This window comes from Camelus dromedarius, chromosome 5, assembly GCF_036321535.1.
Source record: "Camelus dromedarius isolate mCamDro1 chromosome 5, mCamDro1.pat, whole genome shotgun sequence".
NCBI lineage: Eukaryota > Metazoa > Chordata > Mammalia > Artiodactyla > Camelidae > Camelus > Camelus dromedarius.
Window position 1 is genome coordinate 21,707,575 of NC_087440.1, and position 26,813 is coordinate 21,734,387.

The 26,813-nt window shown below is 33.8% G+C and overlaps 1 protein-coding gene across 30 annotated transcripts in view; it reads right to left on the reverse strand.

Annotated features, from left to right (window-relative positions):
• MGA (MAX dimerization protein MGA) overlaps positions 1 to 26,813 on the reverse strand; it is a 151,086-nt gene that overhangs the window by 52,670 nt on the left and 71,603 nt on the right. For all 30 annotated transcript variants that reach the window (XM_031453264.2, XM_031453260.2, XM_031453261.2 and 27 more), the window contains exons 3-5: positions 2,514 to 3,462; positions 1,611 to 1,689; positions 1,399 to 1,494 (exon numbers count right to left, since the gene is read on the reverse strand). In XM_031453264.2, coding sequence (XP_031309124.2) covers positions 1,399 to 1,494; positions 1,611 to 1,689; positions 2,514 to 3,462 — 1,124 coding nt within the window. The remainder of the gene's footprint in view (positions 1 to 1,398; positions 1,495 to 1,610; positions 1,690 to 2,513; positions 3,463 to 26,813) is intronic.

Genomic DNA, 26,813 nt, shown 5'->3' on the forward strand with positions numbered 1-26,813 from the left:
GCTTAGTTTCCATAAGCATTTGACTTTGAACACCCATTACACAAAGGGAAAAATTACAGATTTGACTAAAACGTCTTAAGAGAAGGAAAAAACTCACACCTTAGCCAAACAAGAAAAAATAGGCAAACAAACCAGAGCAAAAAGACCAGCAGGGAGTACTGAATATATGTTTAACTCTAAAACTAAGACTAAAACAAATGTGGGATTAGGTTGAAAGAACACAATATAAAAATAATATTTATACATTATCAGAGTAACTAACCAAAAAAAAAAAAAAAAAAAAAGAGGCAGGGGAGAAAGTTAACTGATAGGGGAAAGAGAATATTATTTAAATAAAATAGCAGAAGTGAAAGCTAATAAATGATAGCAGACGATATTACCAGCAAGATTACTAGGATGTGACTGTGATTTTACATTGCAATCCATACTATCCAGTCCTCATCACTGGATTGAGATTTGCATACTTTAAGATCACACTGCCACACAGTCTCACATTAAAGCAAAAGTTCTAGTTATTACCATTAATTTAGACACTGAACGATCATTTTATAAGTCAACCTTTTGTTTGTTGGCAAATAATGCTTCCACTCTCATATAAATGATCTACTAGATAATATAAATCAGCTAGACAGTCTTGTGAAAAGAAAACTGACTAAGTCAAAAACTCAACAAACTACTCCAAGAAGTACGCCTAAAATAAAAAATATAAGGAAATTAACTACTAGGGCATGGCTTACAGTCTTTCATTTACAGTACAAACAGGGAAATCAGTAGTTAATTATGATGACAATAAGTAGAGTAAATTTTGTTATTTTTTTAAAAAGGATTAAAGCCACATAATCAAGGCCAAGATAAACTATTGTAACAAAATAGATAATAATGAAAATTTTAAATTAAGTCTCAAGCAATATATGGAATATGTTTACAGCCACACAATGAGAAAAAAGTGTTCTATTTACATAGCTAAATACATTACTAAGTATAGAAGAATAAGGACCTTCCCCTCCCAAAACAAAACAAAACAAAAAACCCACAGAAACAAATCAACCAGAATTTAGAAGAAATAAAACTGGGTTATAAGAAAGAAAAGAGAAAACACCACTTTCTTATGATGATACATTTTTAATGCATAATATATTATGCTTCACAAAGATAAAACAGTATCTTCAGAGTTGGAACAGTTTCTCTTAGGGTAAAAGACCTAGATATGTTTTTAAGTTAAAGGAAACAACCATACAGAGAAGAGAAAAATGCAAGCTGAAGGAAATGAAATCAAGGATGGGGGAAAGGAGGAAAAATAGAAAAAAGGAGGGAAGGAGCAAAAGGAGTGGGGGGTGGGGGAGGAAAGAAGAGAACACAATTAAAACTTGGCTTGTGTATTTTTTAAGAGAGTATTACCTTCTTGAAGACCAGGATGTATCACCTGCTTGTGCCGCAAGGCCTTCAAATCCTCTATCAATTCCTTTTCTAACTGGGAAATTCTTGCTCTGCAACCTGCTCAAAAAACAATGATAAAATAAGCTACTATATACTACAGAAGAATACACATTGCATCTTTCCCTTCTAGAGCCAAACACTCCAATATATCTTTTTATACTATTATATAATACCTGGGTCATTTGTGGTTGATGCCTGAAGACTAGAGGGTTCTTCTGTTGTTCCATCAACTGCATGAATGTCTAGAGCTTCCTATATTGAAAAAAAAGAAACAAAAAGTAGTTCACATCACTTCTAAAGGTTTAAAAGTAAACCAGGAGCATCTTTTTCATTCTGATAATTTTCACTATTTTCTAAATGTTATACATTAGCATCACTTTAATAACTGGGAGGGCGCAAAAAACTTTAATATATTCAGCTAACTGACTTAAAACTATATGTATGCCTATTTATCCCAATTTGTATACTGATTTCTTAGAGCCTTTGTAAAGATAGCTTACTCAGCAATTAACAAGGAGGAAAGAAAAGACCAGGGAGAGAGAATTCAACCTCTATGCAGCCAATTTACAAAGACTAGGCTTCTATAAAAATCTAAAAGAAAAATAATCTAGTTGAAGAGTTGGAGTAAAATAAAGCAACTATCACTGTGACAGCAGAATTAATAAAACTATTGATATTTGGTTCTGCACTGGTATTCTGCTACTGCTGATGAAAATCAGGGGATAGAGTATCCCAAAAGAGTTAGTAAACTTTTCATTTATTTACACAATTTCAAAGTCCATAATATAATAATGAAAATTCCAGTAAAAGCCAAAGATATTTAAAAATCCAGCTAAACACAGTGCAAAAATCATAGTCTGAGATCAAAGCAGACATAATTTTTAAAGTCCGTTCAAACAAAACACCTTAACGATGCCTGTTAACCCAACATTTTGGAGATAGTCCCCTCCCTACGCACACAACCTCACATTATGGACGCATTCATAATAACTACATTTTAAGTTAGTTATCAGCCAGTATACAATTCAAGGATAACTATTTGGCCTCAAAAAGAATACTGAAAATGACAATCTTACCTTAGACTCAAAGGAAACAAAGAGAACACCATCTACATCTTCCAGATCAGGTTTCACATCCGGAAAGGTACTCCCAGGGCCCAAAGGAGTGTTCTTTGTAGAAGTTAAAGACTTTCCTGTGTTTTTAGGTGGTCGCCCTGCCTTAGAGAGTCTCAATTTCCGTGGCCTTCCTCTTTTTCCAGGGACGTTTGGGGGGGCATTCTGACTAGCATTTACAGCCTTAGAGGCCGTTGAAATCTTAAGCATAGTTGTTCTCTTTCTGCCCAAGTCCTCTTTTCCTAAAAATGAATCCCCAGCTGAACTCTTTGAATCATCAAGTATTTTTTCTGTATTAATGCTGTCAGATATATCAGGATATTTCCATTGAGGCTCATTAAGTGAGGGATAGTTTTGTACCACTCTGAAATCTGGTGAATGTCTTCTAAGACCATTTCCTGATTCCTTGCCTAAGCAAAAGCCAGTCTCATTAGAATTTTCAATGTACGTAGGCAAGTAGTCTAATTCTGTCAACACAGAAGATTTATCCTTCCGAGCTGTGGAAAGCATGTTATCAGGGAGCTCAGAAATCTTCACTGTGCTTTTGGTGACAGCACAGGGCTCCAGATAGACTACTGGCATCTTTCCAGCATCTAATTTGAACATTTTAGCTTTAGCAACACCTGATGGGCTACTTGGTAGCCATTTAGAAGACAGATGGTCAGCTTCTAGGTTATCAAATTTATTGTGCCTCTTGAGCTGTTTCTCTAGTATAGGATCATCATCACTGTTTGAATATACATCTGTTTCCTCATCTGTCTCTTCCTGTTTCACAGTGACCCCTTCTGGGCATTCACCAAGTTCATATTCATAATCATCCAGAGGCTCTTCTTTAATGACAACATTGAAGTTTCCATTCGGGTTTAATGGTGATGTTACATGGGAGCCATCTTCAAAACTGTTGGCAACAAGACTAGAGAGACAGGGGAGGGGTTGTTAAAAAGGAAAGAACTATCCACAAACAAGATTCAGGAGGGGGAAAAAAAGATTGTTGGAAACCAAGTAAAAACATCACATTTCAAGAACCATTCATCAAAACAAAAACACTATAGCATAACAAGGTTCTCAACAACTGTCTATCAACATCACACTTTAACATATTCTCTCAAATTCTCATGAAAAATATATAAAATAAAGAGTGAAGTTTTAACAAGTAGCTCCCATCACTAAATAAAAAAGCAAGATCTATCATAACACTTATTCTCCTAATGGTATTCTTCAAATGAGCCAACTCAATTTTGAAAGTAAACTGGCACTGACCTGAAATCAAACTCTAGAAATCTACACAAATTGACACCTGCCAACAAAAGCAAACTAATGTCCATTACAATTAAAAACTGCAATAAACATCAGGAAGAGCCTTTCAACTGCTCAGGGATTTTTTTTTGAGATAAAATTCACATAACATAAAACATAACACTTTAACCATTTTAAAATGTACAATCCAGCAGTTTTTTTCAGTGTATTCACAATACTCTTTTCAGGTGATTATTTTGACTTTAAAATTTAAAAACTCACTTTCAATGTAAAGATTCCACCATAATTCTTCCAAAGTAAAAGGGTAGGGTAGTTGAAGGCGACTACATGTCTAGATTTAATGTTTATAATTCATCAAAAAAACCAAATGATCTTTTTAGTTTCCCTTTTCTCCCAGCTGACCACTGAAAGTACATTAACTATACCAATGTATTCTGAGGACACATTAGAACTACTCACTAACCCAATTAAACTGATATTCTCTGTAAAACTTTCATTTATCTCAAATCTGCACAAGCAACCATTACATCAATGTGTAGATACTTATTCCTTACAAAACTTAAGATCTTGACCTTATTCAAAAATTCAGTGGAGGACTTCCACTTTCAATTAGAATGTAGAAGATCACAAAAACCATCACTTCTGCCACAAAAGTGACAAAATACTAGAAAATTAAAAACCCTATTTTCTTTAAAGCCACTGACGACCTCTGGGTACAAATAAGTCTAAATGAACTTAAACTTAATTCCAGGATTTGCCTTCTCTATTTCTCTAAGTGACCACAGGTCGCTACTGCTTTCAACCACCCTGAGTAGCATTTACACTGCCTGAAGCACAAGTGGAGAGAGGAAAAAAAGCTGCTATAAGTAAAGAATCTTTGCTGGGACACAGAGAAACCAAACTTCTAATGCCTGAGTATGTGCAGACTAGAATCCGGAGGACCCAAACAGAAAACAAGTCATTGCTCCTACCAACTATCCTCTAGGGGACTTTTGCAGAATTTCCAATGATGCAGGAAACTTGGCCTGAAAACAGAGTACTTATAGTCTCACAGCACTTAGATCCCAAGGCCCTGTCATAAAGAGGAGTCCAAACAAAGCCAAGGTGAGCTCAAATTTACTGAAGTAAATCATCTAGACTGAAAGAAAAAAGGGGAAAGCAAAAAAAGTGTCAGAACCTGTGGGACAACATCAAATATGTAACATATTAGTAGCTGCACTTCTAAAAAGGCAGGAAAAAAAAGGAAAAACATTTGAAGAGAAAATGAACAAAAATATTCCAAAAAAGTGAAAGATTTTAATCCACAGATCTAAGAAGCTCAGCAAACACCAAGCATAAAGTCACATCTACCCACATGAAGATCAGGCACCTGAAAAAAGATCAGGAGAAAAGCCTTATAAGCAGGGGAGGAAAGAAGACACAACACTAGAGGAAAAACAGTAACAGGCAAACTACACATTGGAAACAATGTAAACCAGAAGACAATGGAATAACAACATTCATAAAGTATTTAAATAGCCAACCAAATGTTCTAGACCTACCAAAAGAAGCCTTCAACGCTAAAGACACTTCCAAACATCTGAAGGAATTCAGACTTCACAAAAAATACTACTTCCTAAGATCAGAAACAAGACAAGGATGTGAGCTCTCGTACTAAAGGTTCCACCAGCGTGATCAGGCAAGAAAAAGAAATAAGAGATCCAGACTGAAATGGAAGAAGTAAAATTCTCTACTCACAGATGACATGATCTTGTATACAGTCATTCCCCCAGTATTTGAGGGAGATTGGTTCCAGATCTCCCCACAAACACCAAAATCTGCCCAGTCCACAGTATTTTGTTATGTCAACCACAGAAGACTAATACAACCACATAAAAACAATTATAGAGGCACAGCTGAAAAACCACAGGCAACACAAACAGAAATTTTAAAATGCAATCCAAATGAAAACAGAGACAGATAACCAAAGAATAAGTGATTTAAACAGAAAATAACAAGATGAAATGCTTAAAGCACAGCCATATCAGTAATATTACGTGTGCATGAACAAAACAGTCCAATCAAAAGTCAACAATGGACAAAGAAAAAAGTCCCAACTGTAAGCCATTTAAAAGACCCACAATTTCAATCTAAAGACACATAGGCTAAAAGTAAAAGGAGAGGAAAAGATAAAATTATGCAAACAGAAAATCAGATGAAAGCCAGTGCAGCTTAATAACATCAGTCAAAGCAGATTTTAAAACAGGAGTACCATAAGAAATTAAAAGTGTCTTTTTAAAAATTTTATAAGCTCAATTCACCAAAGACATAAAAATAATCCTAAATGTGTATGTACCTTATCAAACAGCTTCAAAATATCTTAAGCAAAAATTTACAGTATTAAATAGAAAAAAATGACAAATCTACAACCATAGTGGGAGATTTTAAAACACCTTTCTCAGTAACTGATGGAACAAACCAGATGCCCCTCCCCACCAAAAAAATCAGTAAGGACAACAGAAGAATTGAACAATGCCACAAATCAAATTTACCTGATAAGACTCTATAGAACACCATCCAACAACTGTACAATACATACATGATTTTCCACTGTACTTGAAGTATTAATCAAACAAACCATATGCTAGACAGTAAAGCAAAAGCAAAGTCATGACAAATTTCTTTTTCAAAGCTTAAGTCACAGGTTCTCTGACAATAGAATCAAACTACAAATCAATAACAATTTCAACACAACATATCAGAAATCGTAGAATGTACCTAAACCAGTGCTCAGAGGAAATCTAAAATCAATTATCTTGGGGATTGATAAACTTTTCTGTAAAGGGTTAGGTAAATAAAAATATCAGGCTTTGAGATCCATAGTCTCTACTTAACGAGTTGACACTGTAGCGAAGAAGAAGCCACAAGACAATACATAAACAAGTGAGCATAGCTGTGTTTTAACATATGGACACTGAAATCTGAGTTTTACAAAATTTTTGCATGTTACAAAAAATATTACTCTTCTTTTGTCTTTTTCCACCAATCATTTAAAAACATAAAAACCATTTTGTTTGCAGGCTAGAGCGGGGAAGGATATGGCTCAAGTGGTAGAGCACATGCTTAGCATGCACAAGGTCTTGGGTTTAATCCCCAGTACCTTCTCCAAAAACAAATAAGTGAACCTAACTACCTCCCTCCCCACAAAAAACAAAAGAAAACCTTAGTTTGCAGGCCATACCAAAAAAAAAAAAAAAAAAAAAGGCACGCAGGCTAGTATGGTCCACAGGTCTTAGTCTACCAAGCCCTGAACTGAAATAGGCAAATTAAATCAAAAGCAAGCAAAAAGGAAATAAGACAAAGGGGGGGGGGGGATCAATGAAATAGAAAACAACAGAGAAACTGAATTTATGGCTTGAAATCTGACAATAAAGAAAACTCCATGGCTGCCCTAAAGTTTAACAAAAACATGAAAAACTACCATCTTGCACAAACTCAGAAAATACAGGAGAATGCAACACTTTACAATTTGTCTTACGAAGAAAGCAAAACCCTGAAACCAAAATATGAGAAATAATACTACACAAATATCCTTCATGAATTTAGGTGCAAATGTGAGGAATAAAATATCAGTAAATTAAATCCAGCAATATTAAAATGAATGTTGTTATGACCAAGTAGTATTTATCACAGGAATGCAAAGCTGTTATAGCATTTCCAGACCTCTCACCCCATCCCCGCTTACTTATAAAATCAATCAATGTAACTAACCATATTAACAAAAAAAAAAGGAAGAAAAACATAGGAAATCTCAATGCATACAAGAACATCATTCAATAAAATTTAATAATCATTCTTAACAATGCTTAGGAAATTAGAACTTGAAGGAAAGTTCTCAATGTGATACAGGGCATTACAAAAACCTACAGGCAACATCATAGTATCCAATAAGAAATATTGAAGGATTTTTTCTAAAAATTAAGAGACATGAATGACCATTCTCAAAATTTATTTTCAACATAATCCAAACAGTGCAATAAGGCAAAAAAGAGAAAATGGTAATAAAGGTTGGAAAAGAAGAGGTTAAACTTTCTTCACAGACAACATTAATTGTGTATGTAGAAAATCCTAAACACTACAAATTAAGTGAATTCAGCAAGGTCTTCAGATGCAAGATCAAGACAGAAAAACCAACTGGATTTCTACATACTATCAGAGGCTGGAAACTTACACTACCTAATTCAAAGATTTATTACATCTTATGTCATCAAGCCTATATGTTATTGGCAAAAGAACAAATATATAGAACAAAAAACTAGTCTAAAAATAGACCCATCCATGTACATATAGTCACTTGACTTTCCAAGGCACCAGTGCATTTTAATGGGAAAAGTAAAGTCTTTTCAATATGATGCTAGAGCATGTAGATACCTGCATGGAAAATATGAGCCTTGACCTCCAACTTCATGCCATACCCAAAAACTAAGCCAAGATGGATTCGATTTGAATGTGAAAGCTAAAACATCTTCCCCCTTTGAAAAATTTCACTTAACTGGTGAAAATACCTTTTTCTTTATCTGTTGGGTTTTTTTTTTAACAGCTTTATTATATATGTCACATATCCTAAAACCCACCCATTTTAGGTGACAACTCAATGATTTTTATTAAATTTATAGTTTTGTCAACACCACAATCCACTCTTACTTAACCTGTTTTTAAAGGTTAAACAAAACAAGCCCCCTCTTTTCCCTTTTCTTATTATCTAAGCTTTTATGTCTATTTATGTGTAATTCCCTATCAAGTAATTTATAATTCACACTTAATGATAGTTCTTTCATAATCTTCATATTTCAAGACATGAACTTCCAAAATAATCTCTATCTTCTTTTCACTTAACCATATGACTTGAATTATGTTTGCAGTAGCTGAGAACCTCATGAAGCTAAATCTTGGCTGCTACTGCAATTAACTGCTTTCACATTTCCTGAGAAATTAAACTTGCTAACTTAGAAACATTCTCAGAAAGGATTTCTCTTTCTCTTCCAATAAAAACTTTATGCATAAAGCATGATTTTTTTTTTCTTGGCAGGAAGATTTTGTAAGCACCCTGAAGTTTCATACTTTTGGGAAGTATCTACACAAAAAAACTAGTTGAAATATTATCTAATCAAGAATATGAGTAAAACCTCTGACTTGTAAACATGAATTAACTTAAAGGATTACTTTTTTGTTGGCATACACAATCAATGCAATAAATAAATGACATATACCAGCCACTTCTGAAACACACTAAAAAGCTTTAAGTCCTGTGGATAAGCCAAACTCATTCAGTCAACATTTACTTAGCTCCTACAATGTGCCAGACACATTTTGTTGGGCACAGGGATTACCAATATAAATAAAGCCAGTCCCTGCATTCAAGGAAGTTAGAGACCAATGCAGGAGAAAGACAAGTAGACAATATAATGTTATTTAATTTAATAGGTACTAAGGTAAAGATATGTACAGGTACTAAGGGTGCATATTAGAAAAGGCCATAACATAATGTCTTCCATGAAGTTGGTGATTAGAGTAAAAGAAAAAAGAAATCCACTGGAAAAGGGAATGTAGAGTAGAAAAGAAAAGAAAAGAGCTCTTGGAAACTGAAATCTGATAGCTGTAATAAAAACATTAGTAAGTTAGAAGCACGATCAAGGAAATCTCACATAACGTAGTGCAAAAAAAGACAATGAAAGAAAATAAAAGATGATTATATAAGATAATCAATTCAGTAGATGGAACATCCAACTATCAAGACTTGTATTTTTAAAAACAGAAAAATGAAAGTGAAAAAATTATCAAAGAAATAATACTTAAATGCTTCTAGGACCAAGCAACTTCAATTTCTTGTTTTGAAAAACTGTTTTCTCACAATGCTGAGAAGAACCATGCCAAAGCTCAGCACCAAAATTTCATGAGAGACCAACAAAAGATCTTTAGAGCCTTCAAACTACCAGGAATCAAACTTCTGAACAGCAAACTGGAATACAACAACACATTTTCAGCACAGAATTCTATACTCCACAAAAATCTTATCAAGTAAGAGGATACATAATAAAGCTGTTTTTTCAATATGCAAGAAGAAAATCATGGGTTGAGAGGGGTGAAGAAGAGGACTACCATCTTTCTCAGAAGTAGTTTTACTTAAACATTTTAAAATTCGATGCCTCATACATCCTTTCTGAGGAAACTACTGAAAATACACTTGAAAAATGTAAATTAAAACCAAAATGCTCTCACTTTCATCACTTCTATTTAACATAGTCCTGAAAGCTGTAACTAAAGCAATTAGGTAAGAAAAAATGGTATCAATTAAAACTGGAAAGGAAGAAGTAAAACTATCATTATTAGTAAATGACATCTTATATGTAGAAAGCTCTAAGTACACACACACACACACACACACTCAGAGCCAGTTAGTAAATTAAGCAAGGCTGCAGGATACAAAATCAAAATCAAAAATCAGCTATATTTCCATACACTGAGAAATACGCAGTATGACATAGCAGTTTCCTTTTCAAAAACACAATTAGGATGAAACTAAGAGCTGCTTCTTTGAAAAGATACACAACACTGACAAGTCTTTAGCCAGATTCATCAAGAAAAAAACAGAGGACCCAAATAAAATCAGAAATAAAAAAGAAGTAGCAACCAATACCACAGAAATACAAAGGATCATAAAGAAATTACTATGAACGATTGTATGCCAATAAAATGGACAACCTAGAAGAACTGAATAAATTCCTAGAAATAATCACCTAGTGTAATTGCCCAAGACTGAATCAGGAAGAAATACAAAATATAAACAGACCAATTAACAATAATAAAATTCAATCAGTAATTTAAAAGACTCCCAAGAAACAAAAGCCCAGGAAGAGACAGCTTCATAGGTGAACTCTACCAAGCTTCTAAAGAATTCACACCTGTACTTCTCAAAATACTCCAAAGTGTCAGAAAAAAGAATGTTTCTGAAGTTCTACAAGGCCAGCATCACCCTGATAACAAAATCAGACAAAGACATCACCATAAAAGAAAGAAAAAAGAAAAAAATGTATAGACGAGTATCTGTAACAGAAATGCTGCAAAAATCCTCAACAAAATATCAGCAAACCAAATTCAACAATAGTTGTACGGATCACAAACCATGATCAACTGGGATTTATCCCAGGGATTCAAAGATGAGTTAATTTAATGCAAATCAGTCAATGTGATATACACATTAACAAATCGAATAATAATAATATCATTTCAATAGATGCAGAAAAAGCTTTTGATAAAATCCAACATTTACTTATGATAAAAACTATCAACAAAGTGTGTATAGAAAGAACATACTTCAACATAATAAAGGCCATATGACAAACATAGTGCCACACTCACTGGTGAACAGCTGAAAGTAATCCCTCTAAGATCAGGAACAAGACAAGATGCCTACTCTACCCACTTTTATACAACATAATATTGGAAGTCCTAGCCACAGCGATCAGACAAGAAAAGGAAATAAAAGGAATCTAAATTGTAAGGAAGAAGTAAAACCTACTGTTTGCAGGTGACATAATACTATATATAGAAAATCCTAAAGATGCCACTAAAAAATTAATAGAACAAATAAATGATTCAATAAAGGTACAGGATACAAAATTAAAATACAGAAATCTGTTGTGTTTCTATACAGGAACAACAAACTATCAGAAAGGGAAACTAACAAAATCAATCCCATTTACAATTGCATCCAAAATAATTAAGGTACCTAGGAATAAATCTAACTAAGAAGGTAAAAGATCTGTACTGGGAAAACTATAAGACAGTGATGAAAAGAACTCAAGAAGACACCAACATATGAAAAGATACACTGTGCTCATTGATTAGAAGAAATATTATTATTAAAATGACTATACTACTCAAGGCAATCTACAGATTCAATGCAATCCCTCTGAAAATACCAATGGCATTTTTCACAGAACTAGAACAAATAACTATAAATCTGTATGGAAACCCAGAAGACCCTGAATAGTCAAAACAATCTTGAGAAAGAAGAACAAAACTGGAGATATCATGATCACTGATTTCAAACTATACTACAAAACTAAAGTCATCAAAACAGTATGGTACTTGCACAAAAGCAGACACATATCAATGGACCAGAACAGAGCGCCTAGAAATGAACCCACATTTATACTGGCAATTAATCTACAATAGAGGAAGCAAGAATAAACAATGGGGAAAAGACAGCTTCTTCAACAAATGGTGTTGGGAAAATAGGACAACTACACTCATAAGAATCAAACAGGACTACTCTCTTACACAATATACAAAAATAAACTCAGAATGGATTAAAGACTTAAAGGTAAGACCTGAAATCATAAAACTCCTAAAAGAAAACATAAGCAGTATGCTCTCTAACATCACTTTTAGCAATATTTTTTTGGATATGTCTCCTCAGGCAAGGGGAAAAAAAAATCAAAAATAGACAAATGGGATCACATCAAACTAAAAAGCTTCTGCACAGCAAAGGAAACATCAACAAAATGAAAAGGCCACCTACTGAATGACAGAAGATATTTGCAAACAATTATCTGATAAAGTGTTGATGTCCAAAATATACACAGAATTCATATAGCTCAACATCAAAAACAAACAAAAAACCAAGCAACCCAATTAAGAAATGGGCAGAGGACCTAAATACATATTTTTCCAAAGAAGACACAAATGGGCAACAGGCATATGAAAAGGTGCTCAACATCACTCATCATCAGGGAAATGCAAATCAAAACACAAGCTATCACCTCACACCTATCAGAATAACTACTACTGAAAAAACAATAGATAACAAGTATTGGTGAGAATGTGAAGAAAAGGAAACCCTCACGCACTGTTGGTGGGAGTAAGTTGGTGCAGCCACTATGGAAAACCATATGGAGGAGTCTCACAAAATTAAAGATAGAAATTCCATAGCAATTGCCAAACAATTCCACTTGTGGGTATTTTCCCAAAGAAAACAAAAACACTAAATCAAAAAGACATAGTACCCCTACATTCATAGCAGCATTATTCACAAAAGCCAAGATGTGGAAGCAACCTAAGTGTCTACTGATAGAGGAATGGAGGAATGGATAAAGATGTGAAATAGACAGATAGACAGATAATGGAATATTAGTCACAAAAAAGAATAAATTTCTTGCCATTTGCAACAACATAGATGGACCTAGAGGATATTATGCTAAGTGAAATAAGTCAGACACAAAAAGACAAATAAATATTGTATGATTTCACTTTTATGTGAAATCTAAAAAAACAAATGAACACGTGTAACAAAACACAATCATAGATATAGAAAACAGATGGTTACCAGAGGAGAGGGTGGGGGAATGAATGAAATAGGTGAGGGAAATCAAGAGGTACAAACTTCAAGTTACAAAATAAATAAGTCACAAGGATGAAACAGCATAGAAAACATAACCAATAAGAAGTTTATATCTTTGCATGGTGACAGATGGTAACTAGACTTATCATGGTGACCATTTGGTAATGTATAGAAATATCAACTCACTCTGTTGCACACCAGAACTAACATAGAGTTGTAGGTCAATTATTCTCCAAAACAAACTCAGAAAAAGAGATCAGATTTGTGGTTACCAGAGGCAGGGAAGAGAGAAATTGAATGAAGGTGGTGAAAAGGTACAAACTTCCAGTTATAAGATAAATAAATACTAAGTTTGTAACGTACAACACAATTAACACTGTTGTATGTTACATATTAAAGTTACTAAGGGAGTTAAATCCTAAGTGTTCTCATCACAAGGAAAAATTTTTTTCTTTTATTTTGCATCTACATAAAATGATGGATATTCATTAAACTTGTGATAACCATTCCATGATGTATGTAAGTCAAATCATTATGATGTACACCTTTAACTTATATACAGTGCTACATGTCAATTATATCTCAGTAACATTGGAAGTAAACACATACACAGAAAGAAAGAGAGGGAGGGAGGGAGGAAGAGAGACAGAGAGAGGGAGGGAGGGAGGGAGGGAATTCCTGGCACAGACCTGCTTTCAACAGACGTTAAAAATTGCTATTATTGTGATATAACCATGCTATAACAGTTATTTGATGTAGCTTGGAATGAGCAAAATTATGTTAACGTAACATGAATTCAAATTAAAGTAATGGATTTGTTTAGATGCCTTAAATAAACATGAGTAATTGTCATTTGGGAAAAAATAAAGGAAATTAAGAAAATTATCCAATTTGCAATAGCATCAACAAGAATAAATTACATGGGACTAGATTCAGCCAAGGAGGTAAGAGACTTATACTGCAAACTCTACAGTACTCATAAAAGGAACTAAGCTAAAGATCTAAATAAATGGAAAGATACACTATGTTTATGGATTGTTTTTAAGATACAATATTGTTAAGGTAACAACACTGTAATAGAAAAGAACAAATTTGACTCCGTATTAGATCTGTTCCTTTGGCTTTTACCCCTGTGCTCTGTCTCCTAGACTGGTTCTGCACCTTTTGCAAAAGAATGTTGCCTGTAGTCTGAAATATAAGAATAGGATAGCCTATTCTCAAGGCTCTGGCCTTACAGGGTATTAACACTTCCGCATTCACATAAAGATTAAAAGTTGCAGAATAGAAAATAACATTTGTTTTGTTGGAGGTTTACAGGGATACCATAACCTGACCCACATGGATGGCTGTAAGAACAAAGAATTCCAAAACCAAGAAGTTTGCAACAAGCACACCCCCTCTCCCCAACTTTTTAGTATACAAGGAGCCTGAATTCTGACTTGGGGAAGATGGTTCTCCAGGACGTTAGCCTGCCATCTTCTCAGTCTGCTGGCTTTCCGAATGAAGTGTTATTCCTTGCCCCAACACCTCATCTCCCAACGTACTGACTTGTCATGCAATAAGCAAAACAAGTTTGGACTTGGTAACAACACTAACCAAAGCAATATACAAATTCTGTGTAATCCTTATCAATATCCCAATGGCACTTTCTGCAGAAGTAGAAAAAACTAATACTAAAATTCGCACAAAATTTTAAGAGACTCAGATAGCCAAAACAATCTTGAAAAATAAGAACAAAGTTGGCAGACACAGACTTCTCGATTTCAAAATTTACTACAAACCTACAGTAATCAAAACACTGTACTATCAGCTTAAAAACAGACATACAGACCAATGGAATAGTGATCCCAGAAACAAACACACACATATATAATCAACTGATTTTTGGCCAGAGTGCCAAGACCAATGAATAGGAAAAGGACAACCTTTTTCACAAATGTTGCTGGAAAAAACTGGATATACCCATGCAAAAGAATAAAGCTAGACTTTTACCTTAAACTCAGAAACACTCAAAATGGATACAAGGCCTAAATTTAAGAACTGAAACATATATAACTCTTAAAAACCTAGGAGAAAATCTTTTTAACTTTGTAACTGGTAACAGTTCCTGAAGTAAGACACAAAAGCACAAGCCAGTGGAAGAAAAAAATTGAAAAACTGTACTTCATCAAAACTAAAATCTTTTTTGTGCAATAAAAACACTATCAGACTCAATGCACAGGATAGGGGAATATTTGCAAATCATTTATTTAATAATTGGTTTCACACCCAGAATACATAAAGAACTCCCACAACTCAACAACAACAACAAAAAACCCACAATTATTAAATGGGCAAAGGACTGGAATAGACATTTTTTTGAGAAGATATACAAATGGCCAATAAGCATATGAAAAGATGCACAACATCACTAATCATTAGGGAAATACAAACCCAAACCATAATGATACAATTAAGTGTTGGGTAAAGATGTGGAGAAACTGGAACCCGTGTGCACTGCTGGTGGGAAAGTAAAACAGTGGCCACTATGGAAACCAATATGGTGGCTCCTCAAAGAATTAAATGGAATTTCTACACGATCCAGAAATTCCACTTCTAGAAATACACCTAAAACGATGAAAGGAGAGTCTCAAAAGAGGTATTTGTACACCCAGGTTCATATAGCACCATAATCCACCATAGCCAGTATAGGTGGAAGCAACCCAGTGTCCATCAACAGATAAATGGATAAACAAAGTGTGGTATATACACACAATGGAATATTATTCAGTCACAAAAAGAAATGAAACACTGATACATACTACAACATGGATGTAAAACCACTTTGAAAACCTAAGTAATAACTGAAAACTTCCTAATTTGGGAAAGGAAACAGTCACTCAAGTCCAGGAAGCACAGAGTTCCAAACAGGACCAACCCAAAGAGGAACACACCAAGGCACATAGTAATCAAATAGACAAAAATTAAGGATAAGGAGAAAATATTAAAAATCAGCAAGAGAAAAAGCAATAAATAACATACAAGGGAACTCAGAAGGTTATCAGCTGATTTTTCAGCAGAAACTCTACAGGGGCCAGAAGGGAGTGGCACTATATATTCAAAGTAATGAAAGGGGAAAACTTATAACCAAGAATACTCTATCCAGCAAGGCCCTCATTCAGATCTGTTGGAGAAATCAAAAGCTTCACAGATAAACAAAAGCTAAAAGAATTTAGTACCACCAAACCAACTTTACAACAAATGTTAAAGGAACTTCTCTAGTCATCAAATAATAAGAGAACAAAAAGAAGAAAGAGAAAAAAAAGACCTACAAAAGACTGCTTTGGCAATTCAGGGTCTTTTATGGTTCCATATAAATTTTGGAATTCTTTGTTCTAATTCTATGAAAAATGCCTTGAGTATTTTGACAGGGGTTACGCTGGATCTGGAGATTGCTTTGGGTAGCACAGCCACTTTGATAATGTTAATTCTTCCAATCCAAGAGCACAAGGTATCCTTCCATTTCTTTGTATCATCTTCAATTTCCTTCATAAATGTTTTACAGTTTTCAGAGTACAGGTAACTTCTTTGGTTAAATTTATTTCTAGGTATTTTGTTGTTTTTGATGTAATAAAATGTTTATGCCAGTTGTAAAATTCTCATTTTTGAAGTTAAAAAAAAAAAAGAAAAGAAAAAAGAAAAGTGAATGAGGGGCCGCAAATGGCAAAATACCCTTCTTTCTTACAGGTGAGTTGTATTCTGTTACATACATATGCTACATCTTCTTTATCCATTCATCTATTGATGTGCATTTAGGATGCTTCTATATTTCGGCAATTATAAATAATGTTGCTATTAATAGCAGGGTATATGTATCTTTTTGAATTAACTCTTATTTTTGGATGGCTTTATTCCTTTGATAACTACGTAAGTTTAAAAAGCTAAAGCTCTAAACATTCTTAGAAACAATAAACAGTACATATATGTAAATTTTAAAAAAGAGTAGTATATTGTGTATATGTATTTACATGCAATATACTGTATATGTGCAGTCAAACTGTAACAATTCTACCTAATAAACTGAAAAAATGAAAAAGAAATAAATAGAAAAAAGTATTAAAAAGATAAATTTGTTGGTATTATGCAGGAGAGAGTGTAAGGAAAATAACAGCAGATAATTTAGGAGTAATGATTGTAAGAAGTAATAAGAAGGGTGTAAATCTCATATGCCACAGAAGTGGAACCAGTAAGATTAGATAGCAGAGTAGAATAAGAATAAAAGCAAAAAAACAAGAAGGTGCCAAGGTAGCAGAGTAGAGACTCACAGCTCACCCTCTTTGACTAATAAACACCAAGAATTACATCTACAAGCCCACTGAATCACACAGAACACCTACTGAACTCTGACAGTGTCTCTTGCTTCAAAATACAGGAGGATTCACCAAATCCAATAAACAAGTTTATAGTTCACGGAATTACATTCAGTATCTTGTAGTAACTTATGGTGAAAAAGAATATGAAAATGAAAATGAATATATGTATGTTCATGTATGACTAAAGCATTATGCTGTACACCAGAAATTGACACATTGTAAATTGACTATACTTCAATAAATATATATATATACAAAAAAAAGGCAAAAAACCCCCAGAATCATCAAAGATGACTCCCACAATTTGAGCCTCAAAAGAAACTGTAATAGTCTACTGTAACTAAATAATGGAGCTGAATAAAACATCTAAAAATGGAGCCCTTTTGGAAGTCATCACTGTACAATGATACCTAGTCATAAGGGTGCAGTGCAAATGACAGTGTAGACAGAATAAAATTTAGAATAACTTTTTTAAAAACCCAACATGAGGACTGAAAAGATAATGTTCTAAGGAACAAGAACAAAAAATCAGGATAGTAATATCTAAAGAGAAATGAAGTATCTTATTTGTCAAAATAAAATCTGTCAAGTGGATCAATCTGATCAATCTGTTAAGTGGATCCCACGTGACCTTTGAGAAAATAAGTACATTAGTATGTCTAGGAAAAGTAGACAACAGGGGATATGAAGAAAGAAAAAAAGTGAGAAAATGTAAGCAGTGGTGGAGACAATTGTTCAAGAAAGCTGGTAACAAAAGAACAAAAGTAAATGATAATAGAAATAGACAATTAAAAACTTTTGTTTCTCACATTTTTAAAAAGAAAAAAAAAGGGTATGAAGTAGAAAGAAACTAAAGATCCTGGAAAGAGTACAATGTAAAAACACCATCCTTCACTAATAAGAAAGTTTAATTTCCAAAGGGTAAAATACTCTATCCTCTCAACCTATGCTGAAACATTTAACAGCCTTAGACAAAAATATATCAAATTAATAACAGGTTAAAAATTTACTATCATTAAAAAAGAATGAAATAATGCCATATGCATCAACATGGATGGACTCAGAAATTATCATACTAAGTGAAGTAAGTGAAAGAAAAATATTTTTATCACTTATATGTGGAATCCAAAAAAAAAAGATGCAAATGAGCTTATTTACAAAACAGAAACAGTCTCACAGACATAAAAAACAAACTTATGTTTAACAAACAGGAGAGTGGGGAAGGGATAAATTAGGAGTTTGGGATTTGCAGATACTAACTACTATATATAAAATAGATAAACAACAAGGTCCTACTGAATAGCACAGGAAACTATATTCAGTACCTTGTAATAATCTATAATGAAAAAGAATATTTATGTATAACTGAATCACTATGCTATATACCAGACACTAATACAACACTGTAAATCAACTATACTTCAATTAAAAAAAAAAAACTTACTATCAACTACTCAAGGTAATGAAAAACCAAATGAGTGTTTATAAATGGTATTTCTAATACTCCAAAAGTTTCACTTCATCAACACTATTCAGGTTTTTGAGAAAGTAAGCAGGTTCAAATATTTATAAGGTACTTGCCCGCTATCATTCTAGGACTGAGGAATCAGTACCAAGTAAAACAAGATCTTTACTCTTAGGAAGCTTATAAGCTCACGCAAAAATGAGTACACACTAGCCAACAAATAAGATGATGGTGATAAACGCTATGAAGACCCCAAAGGACCAAAACAGACAAACTACAAATGGTATAATAGGTTAAATAAGATAGATATGAGACTAGATTTCAACGCTGAGTGTGTACCAACAATATTATAACAGAGAAAAGTACTAAAGGCATTAAAGACAGAGGGAATATGGAGAGAAAAAGGTCTAACTTAGGTGGGAATACACTCACATAGCTGAATCGTAGCACACTAGGAAAAGTATGTACAAGACAAGATGAGAGAAAGAGGCAAGAAGTCTTTAAGTACAATAGAAAGCCTTGGAAGGGTTTTAAGAGTGGAGTGACATAATATGATTCACATTTTTCAAACAAAAAACTTAGTAGAGCATGGATTGCAGGGGGGAAAAGCAGCAGCTGAGGGAACCAGTTACATGCTCTGTAGTAGGATGGTGTTTTGGACTAAAATGGTGGTAGTAAAGACAGTACAAAAATCAGTGTGCTCATATACTATAGGTGAAGATATAAATGGTTATAAACTTCTGAAATATAATTTAACAATTAACCAAAATTTAAAATCTGTATACCCTTTGATCCAAGCAATTTCATTCGTAAGAACTGAACCTTATATTTGCAAAAGTGTATAAGAATATGTACATAGGAATTTTACTGAAAGCATTATTTGTAGTGGCTCAACAAGTAAAAAAATCTCAAGGTCCATCTAGAAGACTGATCACCTCCATTTTTATGGATTCTAACAAAAAGCCCTACAAAAATGACTGTACACTGTTGAGGGGAGGAAAGAAAAGCAGGGTTCTAGACTTTAGAGCACTACTTTTGCAAAACTATTCTCATGTATGGCAAATTTTGGTATTTGTGATTCAGTATTTTCTTTTTTTCCCTGTTAAACCAGAGTGGTTCTTTTATAATAATGTCATTCTTGCTCACCTGCCTTATGATGTGCTTTCTTGGAAGAAAAACACATGTGCCAATAACTCCAGGTACACCCATGGTAGTGCTCAGTTAACCAATCGAATGGGAAAACATCTCAAAACTCTCCCACAGATGGAAAAGCTGAAGGATCTGTGAATGCTCTGGTTGTAATTATGTAGAATATAAGATCCATCAGGCAGGAATTTATTTTGGCTGGGACCTAGAAAAATGCCTGAAACCAGAAGGTATTCAGCCTTATTTGGTTAATACCTGTTAAAGAACAACAGAACTCTTAAAGGGATAAAAGTAATTTTTCTAAACATTAAAAAAGAGTCATATAAAAGATATGGGTTAATTCTGCCCTCTACAACCACGATTATCTTTTTATCAAGAAGTGGGGGCAAACTTACAAAAAAGGAGGGCAAATATACAAATTTCAACTTACAGGAAATAAGCAGTCAGTCATCCAATAATGGAATCAGCTGCCTCAAAAGATTAGTAAGACCAGAATAGCTAAAAACAGAAAACAGCGTATGTTGACAAAACTGTGGAAATCAAAGAAATTCCCATACATTGTTGGTACAAGTGTAAACTGCTACGATCATTTTGAAAAATTCTGGCAATATCTACTAAAACTAAAAGTACAATGACTCTATGATCCAGTAATTCCACTCCTAGATCTATAACAAAAAATAAATTAGTACATGTCCACCAAAAGTCATGTATAAGAATATTCTTAGCAGCTTTATTACTAATGGTTAAAAACTTGAAACAATCCAAATGTCAATCAATAGGAGAATGACATAATGGATTTGCAGAGGGAAGCAAAAATAATGTAGACATTTCCAATGTGAATAACCATGACACTTGATACAAAAGAGCAGGTTTTAAGGTGAAAAATTCAATTGGAGTTGGCAGTAACAATGAACACTATAGGTAGAATTCCTGGAGCCAGGATGATCTAGAGGTCTAGAGCTAAGAAATCAGTCAAATCTAAGCTGAAGTACTACTAGCTCTCAAAACAATCAATATTACATGGGAGCAAAGGACAAAATCATGGATAGACTGTAAGAACATAATGCTGGGAAATACCATCATTTAATAATTGACTGAATATATTAAGAACCCATAAAGATGGCTGAAAAAAAGGGAAAAATCAAGAGTTGGGAAAACCCGGTGAATGGTCTGGTATAGATCAAGAAAGAAAAAAAGAGCTTAAAGCAGGAGATGGTCAAACAATAGCAAACGTAATAAATTAAGGCTGAATAATGATCAGCAAATTTACAAGTAAAGAATTTATTCTTAATTAAAATAGAATGACAGAGCAATTATTTCAGTAGACTAAGAAAATAGGAAACAAGAAATTCAAAAAATGTATGTAATTTTTTTAAAGACTTAAATCAGTAAATCACAGGGTGGCAAACATTTTCTATAAAGAGGCAGACAGTAAATATTTTAGGCTTTACAAGTCTCTTACAGTCTCTGTCACATATTCATATATACAAAGAGGCTGTAGGCCAGATTTGGCCAACGCCTGCCTCAAAATAATCTCAGCTCTCAAATCAAGCACTTGGAGGCAAGGTTTGCATATAGCTAAATACCACTTTCAGACATGAAGATAATGCTATTTCTTGGAGCATGCACTTCAAGTTATTTTTTTCCCTCCAGTGACAGAGACACTCATTCATAACTCTAAACCATTTTCTGGTCACATTAAGATCATAAGCTTATAACACCACATATAACACCAAAAACTACTGTCTGTAACAAAGAAATAAATGACCTTCTCACTAACAAACTCCTTCTCACCCTGGCCTCCAAATTACTTTTAAAAGTAAATTCTCCATCATCCAAGGATATATTAAACTGCTTCTGGATATTGAAGGTAAAAATATTGGTGATAAAGTGTTTACATTTTTTAAATTGTGTTGGGTAATCAAGATGATTAGACTATGGTTGGACAACCAAGTATTATAGATGGCATCCGCTAGCTGCAACTACAAAAAAAAAAAAAAAAACAGTGAAAAGCATAAACTGAAAACATCTTTCCTTCTTGATAGAAAAATAGAAAACCCTATACTGCTTAAGCAACATTCACTCCACCTGTCAACAACTCTTAGAAAATAGCAAAGTACTAACTTGGCAATAGACCAAGTCAAGGGGAACTCATGAATGTGGGGACTCCGAACTCAAAGAACAGTTAGTAGTTGTTAATGGGCTATGAATTAAGTGATAAAAGGAGGGTAAAAGAAAAGTCCTGGGCAGGGATGTACTTCTGCCCAACTTGAGTTTTAACGTTCAAACTAAGGCAAGTTTCCAGTTGCATATACAAACAGCTTAGAGAGAGCCACTATGTCTTAACAAGTAAGAATTCGACTAAGAAATCAACTCTTTTGGATTCATGAGACAGTGAAGACACAGTGCAAACTGCTGAAACAGACAGGTGAGTACAGGTAATCAAGGCTTCACTGGAACAGTGACTGACAATGGAAACCACCTTTCAAACCAGTATCAGGGTAGAAAAATCTGAACTGTAACTGACAAATTGCTGGAGGATCAGTGTAGACAAGTCTGAGTTAAAAACTCCAAGGGTACCAGTCTTTGGGGGGCTCCCACATTTCTCTGAGTTTTCCTCCAGGAACTAGACCAGGTTCTCACAGTAAATATCCCCAAAGGAGAAAAATCTGAAGGGCGGGGGAAGTCTGATGCTTTTTAACAGCAAATACTGACCTCTGGAGAAACTAGTTAACCAGAGCCTAACCTGCTGGGGTTTTATCAGAGCCTAACTGACCTGGAGAAAGGGAAATAATCAGCTCCAACCTATTCTAGTCAATCCTATTCAACTTAAGAGGGGAGGAGGGATATAAGCAGCACTTGTGAAGTTCACAGTCCAGAGGCACAGGCTCACTAAAACACTGAGACCTAACCACAGGACTAAAGAACACTTGCTCTTTCCTCATATCCATACCTTATCACTGTATTATTAAAGGCCTATTTACAGCACTTACTTTTACCTAGTACATCATGTACAGCTACCAAGAAAAAATTAACAAGCATACTAAAAGGCAAAAAAAAAAAAAAAAAAAGCCACAATCTGAAGACTCAAAATAAGAATCAAAATTACCATATTGGGATGTTGCAATTACTGATTGGGAATTTAAAACCATGATTAACATGCTAAGGGTTTTAATGGATAAAGGACAGATATGCAATGTAAGCAGAGAAATGAAAATCCTAAGAAAGAACCAAAAAGAGATGCTAAAGATAAAAAACATGGTAAAAGAAATGAAGAATGGCTTTGATGGGAAATGACAGACTGGACACTAATTAGTAGCTGAGGAAATATTAACAGAAACCTCCAAAACTGAAAAGGAAAGAAAACAAAGACTGAGAAGAACAGAAACCCCAAATACTGTGGGACAACTATAAAAGGTGTAACATACACATAGTAGAAGTACCAGAAGAAGAAAGAAAAAGAAGAAATATTTGAAACAATGATGACAGAATTTCCCCAAATACCACAAAACCAGAAACTCACAGAACACTAAGCAGGATAAATGTTTAAAAAAAAAAAAAAAAGCTACATGTAATTATATCATTTTTAAACTACAGAAAATCAAAGATAAAGGAAATATACTGAAAGCAGCCAGAGGGAAAAAAACATCTTACCTATAGAGGAATAAAGGTAAGAATAATAACCAACTTCTCCTCAGAAACCAAAGAATCAGGAAGAGAGTGAAATACTGTAAGCACTCAGAGAGTAAAACACCAACCTAGAATTCTGTACCTTGCAATATTAGCCTTCAAAAGTAAAACAGAAATAAAGACTTTCTCAAACAAACATTAAGAGAATTGGCTGCCAGTAGATCTAACATGCAAGAAATAAAAAGGAGTTCTTTAGACACAAGGAAAGTAACACAGGAGAGATAACTGGATTTCCATAAAGAAAAAAGGGAGAAAAACATAAATGAAGGTAAAATAAAAACTTTCGGGGTTTTTTTTTTTTTGGTTCTTAATTGACCTAACAGGTAACAGTTTGTTCAAAATAATAATAGCAACAACATATATGAGTACGTATATGTATGAGAGAGAGAGAGAGAGAGTGTGTGTGTGTGTGTATATATATATAAAAAAAACATATACATGCTTATATATAAGTGAAATGAATGAGAGCAACGATACAAGGAACAGGAGGAATTACACACTACCTATGAAGCAGTGCAGTATTATTTGAAAGTGGACTTAAGTAAGTTATAAATACATATTCAAACTGAAGAGCAACCACTAAAAAGAGTAAAAAAAAAAAAAAAAAAGGATAACTGACAAGCTAAGAGAAAACCAAATCCTATAGAATGCTCAACTAAGACCTTAACAAGCAGAAAGAGTGGAAAACAAAAATAGGAACAAAGAACAAGGGCAAAAGAAAAACGATAATAAATATGGTAGATATCAACCCAATTATTTCTGTAATCACTTTGATCGCTTTGAATGTCAATAGTTTAAATGCACCAAATAAGAGACAAAGATTATCAGAATGGATCAAATAAAACAAGACCCAGTAGAGAGAGTACACCTCCGTGGTAGAGCACACACTTAGCATGCACAAGGTCCTGGGTTCAATCCCCAGTATCTCCATTAAAATAAATAAATAAATAAACCTTCCCCCTCCCCCACCAAAAAAAGAAAAAAGACCCAAGTATATACTGTATATATTGTCTACAAAGTCCACGTTAAAAATAAAGACACATGAAGATTAGAAGTAAATGGAGAAAAAAACATGCTAACACTAATCAAAAGAAACAGGAGTAGCCTTTTTTTTTTTAACTTTTCTAATTTTTTTTTTGAGTTATAGCCAGTTTACAATGCTTGTCAATTTCTGGTGTACAGCACAATTTTTCAGTCATACATGAATATACATATACTCATTTGCATATTTTCTTCACCATGAACTACAAGATCTTGAATATATTTCCCTGTGCTATACAGTATAAACTTGTTTATCTACTCTATATACTCCTGTCAGCATCTACAGATCTCGAACTCCCAGTCTGTCCCTTTCCACCCCACTCTGCACTGGCAACCACAAGTCTGTATTCTATGTGAGTCTGTTTCTGTTTTATATTTAAGTTCATTTGTCTTTTTTTTTTTTTTAGATTCCACATATGAGTGATATCATATGGTATTTTTCTTTCTCTTTCTGGAGGAGTAGCCTTTTTAATTTCAGACAGAGCAGACTTCAAAGTAAGGAAGTTTATCAGGAATAAAAAAGGGCATTACATAATGATAAAGGGTCAATCCTTCAAGTAAACATAACAATCCTTAACATGTATGTGGCCCCAAACACTATCAAACTATGGGAGAAAAATTAAAAGAAACACAAGGAGAAACAGATGAATCTACTATCATAGAGACTGAAACACCCTCTATCAGAAATGGACAGATCCAGCAAGCAGAAAATCAGTAAAGAGATAGCTGAATTCAATAACACCATCAATTGACTGAATATAACTGACATGTATAGACTACTTCATCCAACAACAGCAGAATACACATTCTTCTCAAGCTCACATTAAACTTTCACCAAGATAAACTACATTCTGGACCCCAAAACACATCTTAACAAATTTTAAAAACTACAATTAAACTAGAAATCATTGACAGAAAAGTACTGAAAATCCCAAAGTAAGTTATTAAAGAACATACTTCTAAATAACACATAGGCCAAAAAAGAAATTCCAAGAGAAACTTTAAAATATTCTGAACTAAGGGAAAATATAAATACAAGTTATCAAAATTTGTGGGATGCCGAGAAAGCAGTACTTAGAAGGATATAGAGCACTGAATGCATGTATCACAAAATAAGTAAGATCTAAAATCAATAATCTAGTTTTCCACCTTACAAAACTGGAGAGAGGACAGCAAGTTAAATCCAAAGAACAGCAGAAAAGAAATAAGAATTAGGGAAGAAATCAGTGAAATTGAAAACAAAATCAAGAGAAAAATTAATGAAACCAAAAGCTTATTTTTAACTTGATTTTTAAATTGATCTCTGAAAAGAACGATAAAATCAATCAATAAGCCTCTAGCCCACACTAAGAAAAAAGAAAAGAGAGAGAAGACACAAATTACTATCAGAAATAAAAGGGGGGAGCAGGGTATAGCTCAATGGTAGAGCACATGCTCAGTATGCATGAGGTCCTTGGTTCAATCCCTGGCACCTTCTCCAAAAATAAAAAAACTCAATTACCTCCCTCCCCCCTCAAAAAGAATAAAATAAAATAAAAGAGGGGACATCATTACAGAGCCCATGGACGTCAAAAAGTAACGAAGGAATACTACAAACAATTTTATGCCTGCCAATCTGATAACCTAGATGAAACGGGCCATTCCTTGAAAAACACCATCTTCTAAAATTCACAGAAGAAACAGATAATCACAACAGGCTTATACTTAAAAAAACTGAAACAAAAAAATTGAATTGAATTCCAAAACTGAAAATAGGCCCAGATGGATTCATTGGTGAATTTTTCCAAACATGTAAGAAAGAAATTATACCAATTCTCTACAATCTCTTTCAGAAGATAAAAGCAGAGGGAATACTCTCTGACTCATTCTATGAGGCCAGCATTACCCTAATACCAAAACCAGACAAGAGACCATCATTTCTCAAGAATATA